The 10,599-nt window shown below is 44.5% G+C and overlaps 2 protein-coding genes across 2 annotated transcripts in view; one reads left to right on the forward strand and one right to left on the reverse strand.

Annotated features, from left to right (window-relative positions):
- Positions 1 to 5,921, forward strand: part of nav2a (neuron navigator 2a) — an 85,402-nt gene extending 79,481 nt beyond the window's left edge. The window contains 8 exon segments of the mRNA XM_019346135.2: positions 67 to 302; positions 721 to 872; positions 1,143 to 1,214; positions 2,388 to 2,584; positions 2,664 to 2,782; positions 3,057 to 3,144; positions 3,147 to 3,256; positions 3,402 to 5,921. Coding sequence (XP_019201680.1) covers positions 67 to 302; positions 721 to 872; positions 1,143 to 1,214; positions 2,388 to 2,584; positions 2,664 to 2,782; positions 3,057 to 3,144; positions 3,147 to 3,256; positions 3,402 to 3,527 — 1,100 coding nt within the window. The 3' untranslated portion in view covers positions 3,528 to 5,921.
- Positions 5,702 to 9,614, reverse strand: dbx1a (developing brain homeobox 1a). Its single transcript, XM_005458912.3, has 4 exons — positions 9,141 to 9,614; positions 8,926 to 9,027; positions 7,182 to 7,384; positions 5,702 to 7,057 (listed from the first exon to the last, which is right to left on the reverse strand). The coding sequence occupies exons 1-4, from the start codon at positions 9,499 to 9,501 to the stop codon at positions 6,764 to 6,766; spliced, it is 960 nt and encodes a 319-aa protein (XP_005458969.1). The 5' UTR covers positions 9,502 to 9,614; the 3' UTR covers positions 5,702 to 6,763.
- Between the last annotated feature and the right edge of the window lie 985 nt (positions 9,615 to 10,599).

A 10,599-nucleotide genomic window follows, 5' to 3' on the forward strand; every position in this document is an offset into this window, starting at 1 on the left:
GAATGTGTGTGTGTGTGTGTGTGTGTGTGTGTGTGTGTGTGTGTGTGTGTGTGTGTGTGTGTCCAGGTGCAGGCAGTGAAAACGTGGACTCGCTGGTGTTTGACACACTCATCCCCAAACCGATGCTGCAGCGCTACGTCTCCCTGCTGAAGGAGCACAGGCGCGTCATCCTGTCAGGCCCCAGCGGTACAGGAAAGACCTACCTGGCCAATCAGCTATCGCGTCACCTGCTGCTGCTGGAGGGCCGACCGCTAACTCCAAATGCTGTCGTCACTTTCAACGTGGATCACAAGTCCAGCAAAGTAAACATGCACACAGATTCTGTACATGCTGGATGTTAAACCCAGTCAGCAAAATGTAACAAGCACAAAAAGCTACATTGCAGAGGAATTCCTCTTTAGTGGGTCGTAGGAGGTAACAGCTGAATTTATCACCTCTAAGAGCTCCGATATTTAATTTTCCTAGGGTTAAGTAAGTGTTGGGTTGACTCTTGAATATATTGAATTTAATTCTTTATATTTTGTAGTTTGCAAAACTGTAAACAACAGCTACAAATATAAAAATGTAATATTAGGGCAACAATTATTTCAATATGTCAGAGCAGTTTGTACCCCCCAAAAAACATGGTTGTTTTCTAACAAGCTTCTGGTCAGATGGGTTTTTGAGAAAACCCTGGTTCCCTGATTTGAGAAATGTAAAACATAATCTATGTGTTTGTAGGAGCTGCGTCAGTACTTGTCCGGTTTGGCAGAGCAGTGCAGCAGTGTCTCAGGGGCAGAGAGCCCTCTAGTGGTCATCTTGGACAACCTCCACCATGTCAGCTCCCTGGGAGAAATCTTCAATGGTCTGTTCAACTGCAACTACCAGCACAGGTCAGTTCACTGCACATTCCATCTGCATAGTCCTCCTAAAGCTTGAATGGATTGTTATTACTCAATAAAGACTAGAAGTATCGCATTTATTTGAAAATGTGTACAGTTGTTCTGTAGAGCAGGTAAGCTTCACTTTACCTCAAATGAACTGAGCTCAAAGTTAAACCCCTGTTAGAACAGCTCAGCGAGTTATGTCAGATTAAAGCAGAGTAAATCCCTCTCAGCGTGTTCAGTGACTTCATGAAATGATGTACTTTTCTTGCCTTTCAGCCCTTACATTATCGGCACCATGAGCCAAGCCACTTCATCTGCCCCCAACCTGCAGCTTCACCACAACTTCAGGTAAACTGGGGATTTATGCCATAGCTACGTAAACCCTACAGCTTAACCTGACATGCACCTCCCTAGAAATGTTACTACAGGTTGGCTCCATGCAGCCCACAGCTACAGTGACAGGTCTGTTCAGCACAGTTGATTCTTCTTCTGTATTTCTGGCTACTTTTCGCCCCAGTTTTTGAATTTATCAGTGAGAGAGTAACAATCATCCCCTCAGTATAAAGAATAAATATCATAGCATCAATATAAGAACTTAGAAATGCCAGCAAATTCCTGGAGGAAGCCTGCTGAAACTGTCAGAATGGACCTGAAGGAATGTAAAAAAAAATTGGAACAGCTAGACGGACAAATATGTGTGCACCCGAAAAACAAAATGAGCACAAGAAAGAGCAAAGACCCGGGAGGGAAAAAAATCCCAGCGTTTTGTTTCTATTGGCTGGCACTGCTTATAAAACACAGAGACACAACCACACAGTAATTAAAACATAATGCACCAGCACAAGCATAAATACCAACAACTTGTATAGCGGTACAGGAAAGACCTACCTGGCCAATCAGCTATCGCGTCACCTGCTGCTGCTGGAGCGCCGAGCGCAAACTCCAAATGCTGTCGTCACTTTCAACGTGGATCACAAGTCCAGCAAAGTAAACATGCACACAGATTCTGTACATGCTGGATGTTAAACCCAGTCTGCAAAATGTAACAAGCACAAAAAGCTACATTGCAGAGGAATTCCTCTTTAGTGGGTCGTAGGAGGTAACAGCTGAATTTATCACCTCTAAGAGCTCCGATATTTAATTTTCCTAGGGTTAAGTAAGTGTTGGGTTGACTCTTGAATATATTGAATTTAATTCTTTATGATTTGTAGTTTGCAAAACTGTAAACAACAGCTACAAATATAAAAATGTAATATTAGGGCAACAATTAGTTCAATATGTCAGAGCAGTTTGTACCCCAAAAAAACATGGTTGTTTTCTAACAAGTTTCTGGTCAGATGGGTTTTTGAGAAAACCCTGGCTCCCTGGCTTGAGACATAGGTTATGTCGTAGGCTGTTTTTGTAGAGCCTGGCAACTGAATGCTTAGATTCACATGATCTTAGTTACAGCTTCTCCCTTCAGGACAGGCGGTAGGATGTTATATTTCTGAGTCCTGATATACCTGTGTGATCTCTGATCAGGTGGGTGCTGTGTGTCAACCACATGGAGCCAGTGAAAGGTTTCCTTGGCCGCTACTTGAGAAGGAAGCTGATCGAGATGGAGATCAGCAACCGAACACGCAGCGTAGAGCTGGTGAAGATTATCGACTGGGTCCCGCGGGTCTGGCACCACCTCAACCGCTTCCTGGAGACACACAGCTCCTCTGATGTCACCATTGGTGAGAGTACGCCGAAGAACAGGGAGTGCATAGTTGCCAGTGTGGAAGCAGTATTTATACTCTGCTCTGTGGTTTGCAGGACCCCGTCTCTTCTTGTCATGTCCCATGGACGTGGAAGGATCCAGGGTTTGGTTCACTGATCTCTGGAATTACTCCATCATCCCCTACATGCTGGAGGCAGTGCGTGAGGGACTGCAGGTTGGGCTTAGTTTTTGTTTCTAGAGTTATTAAACATATTACCATTCTTCTCTTTCACATTTTTCCCATTTCATCCAAGAATCAGAAGCTGTGTCTTCTTTCATTTCTGTTCACATCTATTCCAGCTTTCACTCTTGTCTGCTGTAACTTTTAGTTATTACTCATAAACCTGAACCCCAGGCAACAAACTTGTTTTCAAAACTGTTGTCCTAAATTCTTTGTCTACCTCAAAGCTTCACTGGGTCACAGTTCTGCTGTTCGTCTCTCTCTGTAGCTGTATGGCCGCAGAGCTGCATGGGAAGACCCAGCTGCCTGGGTGATTGACACCTACCCGTGGTCAGCAACTCCCCCCCCAGGTGACTGGCCCCGCTGCTGCAGCTCCGGCCAGAGGATGTCGGGTTCGATGGCTACTCAGCCCCGAGAGAAGGAGTCAGAAAAGAGCCACCACAGAGTGACAGTGACGCAGACCCACTGGTGAGTAAAGAGCAGGCTGTGATGCCCATTTCTGTTCTGAGCATTTAAACAATTTAAACCAAATGCACAGTGTTTACTATAACCTGTGTGTGAAAGAAACAGCTTCGTGCATAAAGCTCAGTCAAACACTTGGTTGTGCCGACAGATGAACATGCTGATGCGTCTGAAGGAGGCAGCGACCTCGTCGAGCCCACAGAGCTACGACAGCGACTCCAACAGCAACAGCCACCAGGATGACATCCTGGACTCATCGCTGGAGTCGACCTTGTGATGCTATCTAAAGGCAACACCGGCATCACTTTTAAAAATTCTTTTTTTTTCTTTTAAATAATAAGAACTGTTCTCAGTGTGAGAACTTCCTTTTGAGGGTTGAATTTCATGCCACAAAATCCAGCCACCTTAATTTGGGTGCAGGTAACCCAAACACTTTAAAAAAGGAAAGGAAAAAAAAGTGAAATTGCATTTCAGTAAACGGGCAGCAGAAGTTTCTACTGCACTGCGCTGTTTGTCCTTTTTTTTTTGGTGGGTTTTTTTCCCTTCACCACTGTGGCCCGTGGCTCCTCTCTCTGGAGCCTGACATGTATTCCAGACAGACAGAAGAAAAGCACACAGCCTGTCGCTCTTGGCGAGGCTTCATCATTACCATCATCACCAGCCATCAGTGTACTTAAAACACCAGCCAGGAGTCCTCCATCCTCCACGGGGCTGCAGCATCGGTCCAAGCACATCAGGCTAAGACACTACTGGTCCTGCCAAGCTGTAGTGTGCCAGAGCTGCCTGCAGATGGCGATACAGGCCCTCAGCTCTGGAGCGTGAGTGAACCCTGTGCTTCAGCCTTCTGAAACATTTATGCTGCTGCGGGTTGAATGGATGGAGGAACAGCCAGCCACTTTCTTGCTCCCCCTCCTCTTCCATTGCTGAAGTTGCCTGTGTGATCGCTGGAGGATGAATCGAGCCAAAGTGAATGTTCAGTCTCATAGCATGCCTGATCTCACTCCAACAGACTACTCAGAGAGGTCATTAGTTGTCCATCCCAGACTAGCAAAGACAAAAAAAAAAAAGAGTCTATCGAAGGACACGTGTCCATTAAAACCAACTAAGCGATGATTTCCTACCAGACATATCCGAGTGTGTTTGTGGACATGAAGGATGGGAACTGCTGGCTTTCTATATGGTACCAGAGAAGTAAGCAAATACTGTAGCAAAGCTTTGTCTACACCGTGTTTTAAGAAAGGACCTTATGAAGGCAAGCTTAGTTAGTTGAATCAAAAGTTCTTATCACAAAACCTACTTACTTTTTTTTGGTATTTTATATTGCAGTTTTTCTTTAAGGTCCACAGAGGTTATAATATGGCATTATAGCTAAGAAATTATTATTCCAGTAAATCTAGAAGGATAACATGTAGGTTTTACTGGCTAAACAAACAAATATAAACACTTACTTCCTGAGAAAAGCTTTTTGTTTCTTTTTGTAATCCACAGCATCTGTAAAGTAACTTTTAAAAAACTGCACATATGAAAATCTCTTTTACAAAATCCCTTTAAAGTTCTCACCAAAAGATTTTAAAATGGAAAGGGCACTTACTGGGAAATTAGCATCCACCACAGCTAGATTTGTCCTTTTTGAGACATTCTTCTCCACTTGATGTGTTACAACTTCACCGTGCAAGTCTGTGAGCTCATGCTTCGACCCCCTTAGTAAACGTTTGAGATCTCCACGCACATTAGCCCCAAGCAGGCTGTTGTAGCACAAAACCCTTTTGGTGCTGGACTGAATTCTAACAAACAATGCCTTACTATTTTCTACGTGCATTAGCGAATTATTTATTCCTCTAAATGGCTGTAAACTTGACAGGGCTCTGAGTCAACTCTCACCTCGAGCGACTGCAGTTGTCGAGGAGTGATGCTGACCTCTCATCATATTAATCACCAGTGCCGCAGGATTGAATACACATGAAAGAGAAGTAGTGCTTTTGTATGGATGTGTGAACTGAGAAGATGGTGTAAATATTTGGACCACTATCAAGAAAAAGATTCGGATGTGTTGTGGTGCTCAATACCCGAACTTAACTTATTGGCGGTTGAACGGGGGAGGGGAACTTTAAGAAAATGTCTTTAATTTTTTTTTTTAATACCTCATCCACATCCTTGAACTGTGCTTCTGCCACACTTATTGTCTGTTTTTTATGTGATTTGTGATGAACAAAACTGTCATAACTACATATTGAGCTAATTATGGAAAACTAGTGCATATGCTGCTTTGTTTATAGTGATATAATTAATCAGAGGTGAGATAAAAGTGCTTGTGGTTGAATGATAATGAAAAGCGGTTTGCCATTATTTCAGTAGCTTAAAGAATTACGAATATCGTACTTTTGTTTTAAGCCTCCCAGCCTGCCTTCTGGGAGGGGTGCTTAAAGCTGGGGTCACGGAGTTCAGCGCAACTTTCCATGTTTTTCTCACCTATCCTATGCAACATTCATTCTGATCTCCAAATGGAAGCCAAAAGCCGCATGTGTGTTTGTTTTCAGCACTGCCTCGAGATGTACAGCATGGAACCAGATATGTGAAGACTTTTCAGATTTGTGGCCAACGTTCTTTGTCCATTAAGTGTGTCTGTGTATTTCATAAGGCCTCTCCCTGCTACTGTCCTCGTAAGCACAAAGAGACTTAATTCTGTTTGCGTGTGTAAACCCGCTCTGAGAGGTGTGGATGTCTATCAAGCATTTGACTCGTCTGTCGTTTTATTACTCACAAACTCAATGAATGTTTAGCCTTCTTAGCAATGTACTTTTTTTTTTTTTTTTACATGTAACATAATTTTGTAAATAGTTGATTATTGCGCAGCATTTTGATGACCTTTTTCTAGCCAATTTGTTACAGTACTTGAAAAGGAGTATTTTGTGTACAGTCTCTTTACATCAGAGCAGATTGGTGCAGTTTCTCATCACTGGTTTGTCCGGGGCTCAGAGAATTAAATCTGATATCACTGTACTAGTCTTAAGTTATTGTGATTCAATAAAATTAATAATTATTTATGATTGAATGGTCAAACTGTTATGTTAAAACAACACACACACACGTGACTTTCAATTGTTTACAGTTTTATTTAGTTTTTGTACAAAAGGTGAAATAAACATATATACAGCACATAATACAACATAGTTATTAAACAAATTGATATAAATTAACAAAATAGCTACATTTTTCAATAAACAACTCTATTCAGTGTCAATGTAAAGTAACGCAATATTCTTGGCATAAAATTTCCATACAAACTTGTACAAAATACTGTACAATTGAACAAAGCTGTGCAAAACAGCAAATTGTGTCTCAGTAGCAGATCCTGTCCAGTGCGCATGCACTGATGAAGCCACAAACATGGGTGCAACTTGTTTGAACGGCGACGTTGATGGTTTGTCACAGCGGCAGTTTCCTACTAATCTGGTCACCGTCCCATAAAAACAGATCATGGGTAATAACTCTATACTCGCTTTTCAAAATAAATTAAGATACTGTTATCTCCTCTTCATCTGACTCCGAGAAGTCCGAGTGCTTACTGGAGAGGGAGGGAGAGGAGATGGTGGAACCTGCCGCCCTCATTCTCTCTGTTCCGAACTCCTTTTCTTCCTCTTCTTCCTCTTCGTCCTCGGCTGAGGACTTCTTGCCCACATCGCTGAGGTCCGGGTGCGGGTTGGCTTTGGTGGGCAGCGTCTGCTCGCGGCATCCACCGGATGACAGCAGCTCTCGTTCCTTGGAATTTCTCCATTTCATCCGTCGGTTCTGAAACCAAATTTTTACCTGCAAGAAGGGGAAAATCATGAGTGGATAAAGTAGTGGATTAGTCGTTTGAGGATTACGAAACTGGTTTTACGCACAAATTACGCACGGCGTACTGAACATTTTGAGCACTTGCGAGTTTTACCTGCGAGTCTTTTAGGCCAAGTTTAGATGCCAGCTTCTTCCTGTCGGGCTTGCTGATGTATTTCTGTTTCTGAAACATTTTCTCCAAGGCTTTGCGCTGCACGTCGGAGAACACCGCTCTCCTCAGCATCCCTCTCCGGGGTTTTCCTCTGGCTGCCAAAGGCCACGAAAAAGTCCCCGGGATTGGAACAACGGATGAAGATGCTACATTGCAGAAAAAAAAAAAACAGATTAAGTGGAAGCAGTTAGCATCGTTTTCAATCATTAAAGACCATGCCACCAATGTACCGAATTGCTGTACTTAAAACTGCCTGGACATGAGACCATGACATGGCCACATGAATATAACGATTCTGCGTTAGGACCAGCTTTCAATGGATTATTTGAAGTTTCCCTTTTTGGAACTGTGCAATACTCATGCGTCCTTAGTGAAATGGCACGAGGTGACTAATTAGCACATTGGCCGGTCCCCAACCGCATTGGTATGGTAAAGAGGTAGCATATCCTTTAAGGAACCCTGTGAGGGCGGATAGAGGAGTTAATAAACCGTGAACGGTAATTGTGTAGTAATGAACTAACGGTGAAAAGACTCTGGACAGGCGGCGAAGGCCATATATTATCGCAACAAAAGGAGATTTACACTTTCAAACTAAACACAACTGCATACCAGAATACTGATGCTTGGAGGGGGAGTGAAGAGTGGAGGGGAATGGTGCTTTTTTTTCGTGCCCTCAAATCATTTTCATTAAATGAACACGAAAAGCTATTCAGGACGCTGGAGTTGTTTTGTTGAGGCATTCAGCTGAGCCCATGAAAAGACTCCATCTCCATTATGATTTGTCTGAATGAAAGACTAGCGACTTTATAGACTTTTCTAAGAGATTATTCTTTATCTCAACTCGATGATTGGCCCACTCGGAGAAAAGAGAAACGTTTAAGGCACAGACAGAGTGGGGATTTGAGGTCAGCGGTAACCTATCCTATGAGTCGCCCAGCATGCAGAAAACTTTTCCCCGGCTGTGCCAGTTGGAGCGCAACTGGGATTTTTTTTTAAACCTTGGCGTTATTTGAAAATCCCCCTCTCCCGGCGAAGGACGCTGTTCCTGTCCGCACACTGCTGCCTGGACTCCCCCCTGACTGCAGCTGCCCCGCGCTCGCAGCAGCACCAAGAACAACGACGCGCTATGTGGTCTTGTGAGAATATTGAAAACTCTCAATAGCGCCTAATAGGGAAATTAGTGCATGACTGGTTCACGCCTTTGGTCCGACTGGTAAAAGTCACTCTACGGGGTGTGTGGGTGGTTCACCCGGTGGGAGCTGACCAAATTGGTCACGGTGGTGAGGGCTTTGTTGCCCACCACAGTGGCCCGCTGGCCCCCCGGACGCTGTGGGAAAACGCGGTGCCGGGGAAATGCCAAAACGCCCCCCAATGGGAAGCAAGGGGGACTATAACTCGCCACCCCGCCTTAAATTTAGAGCGTGACGATTTGGGATAATTGGTTAATTAGGGGGTGGGTGTGTGGGTCCACGCAGAGGCCAGAGCCAGCGGTCCCCATTAATGAGACAGTGATTTCTTCTTTTCTGGCTGTTTGTTTCCCTTTCTGCTTCTGTTTTGGTTAAAATATATGGCAGGAGGGTGTGAAAGTGTTTTACATTTAGATGCAATTAGTACAGACACAACTCTAAAGGCTAAAGAGAGTCATCGATAAGGAAGAAGCAAGTATATAAACAAAAGTTGCGCCTACCTGGTAAATAAGGCGCCCTGAATATGGGGTGAAAGGCTGCGTCAAAGCAGGGGACGGGGAAGGTCTTGGTGTTCAGACTGTGGACTGCAGGGGGTGAGGACGCTGTTGAAGAGCAGAGCATGTTAAAGTCATTCCTTCATTTAGAAAAGAAAAAAGTGGCTCTAAATCAAACGCATGCGCGTAAGGAGAAAGCAGATGGTGTGGTGTCTACTCACCCGTCTTTGGTGAGGGTGCGAGGATGGCGTTCACTCCAAACTTGAGAAAACTCGGGTCCTTGCTGTTCGGCACCGATGTTTTAGGTGAGCACGATTCGCGCGTCCCCGCACTCGCCGCTACCGTGCGCTCCGGCGCGCCGCCGGTGGACACGGTGGTGGCTGTTGGCACGGAGGCGCTCGCTGACTGGACAGTTCGGTTTATAAAGGCGGCGGGGCGGCTTATCCGCAGCAGATCCTCCACCAGGAAGCTAGAGTGGGTCTGGAAGGCCGACGGCAGGGTCTGGTGGAGCGGGAGAGCCGCGGTGGGCCGGTACAGCCCGGGGTAGAAGGCAGGAGGCGCAATAACGCTTGGGATCATCATGGTCCCGGCTTTACGAAAAATTCAAATACTCCTCGTGTCAGCTGGGAGAGAATCAGTCTTGTGAACAGCTGCTAACTCCTCTGGTTTCCTCACTCTGGGGAGAGAAGTTTTATAGCAGCTTGCCCCCCCCCCCCCACCTCGGCCCTGGCCCTCCTCTCAGGGCTGACAGCCTCAACAATGGTGCTCAACAAAGTTCTCCACATGGGTCGCTTTCGTGCAGCATCTCCCGGGCCGCTGATTGGCCGGAGGACGCAATTTATGATTGTATTAGACTTCATAAGCAAGTATCACACAATGCGGGGACCACAAAGGAGGCTCAGTCATCAATTTTGCATGTTGGCTACTTTCCTTTGAGTTTGTTTTGTTTGGCAGAGCCAAGCGCCCTAATTAAAGAGCAATCTTTGTATTCAGGTATTATATTGGGAGATTTAATGACTGCTTAAAAAGATATAATTTTTCGCTTTAACGCCCCCCTTCTGCTATGCGGGATTTAAAAGAAAAGCTTAGTTATTATTTTAATCTATTGTCAGTTATGCAAAAAATAAAAATATTGAGGTGGATTTCTAAAAAAAAAAACCCAGGTAAGATTTCTATGGCTGTCATTATTACAATAAACTGTAGTCCGTTTCTATTGTTAAACCTACACCTTCTACATCAGTTGCAGACATGGGCAGCATCTCAGATGTAAATCACTTTTAGGGTTTCATAGGATTCTCAACACTCAATCTGGCCCTCGTCATGGAATAATGTCTTAAACGGATTTCTGCTATCAAAACGCTTTAACAGATGTGTTAAATATCACTCTTTTTTGCACAGGCTTCATTCATTGCGCACTGAGCTGCGGCTGTGCGCAGAGTAGAAGTGTGCGGCCTGAGCCGTGCGCTCATGATCCTGTTAACCATGAACTAACTGTCACCCTCAGCTGCGGAGGAGGCGCCCCTCGGCCTTTCTCCCCTTCCTTCTCTCGCCTTCAGAAAAAGCCCAGTGGAATTAAAAAAGAAAAAAAGAAAAAGAAAAAAAAAAGCCTTATTTCTAAAGACGGTTTTGTTCTGCTATTTTAACTGGCTGAATAAAAGTGCATCTGTGATTTGATTTAAA

This window comes from Oreochromis niloticus, linkage group LG1, assembly GCF_001858045.2.
Source record: "Oreochromis niloticus isolate F11D_XX linkage group LG1, O_niloticus_UMD_NMBU, whole genome shotgun sequence".
NCBI lineage: Eukaryota > Metazoa > Chordata > Actinopteri > Cichliformes > Cichlidae > Oreochromis > Oreochromis niloticus.

Excerpts from the sequence above, each read along its gene's own strand:
- dbx1a (XM_005458912.3), bottom strand. The coding sequence starts at position 9,501 with ATGATGATCCCAAGCGTTATTGCGCCTCCTGCCTTCTACCCCGGGCTG. Across the intron at positions 9,028-9,140 it reads CGCACCCTCACCAAAGACGG|CGTCCTCACCCCCTGCAGTC; the intron begins GTGAGTAGACAC and ends GCTCTTCAACAG. Across the intron at positions 7,058-7,181 it reads TTGGCCTAAAAGACTCGCAG|GTAAAAATTTGGTTTCAGAA; the intron begins GTAAAACTCGCA and ends CCCTTCTTGCAG.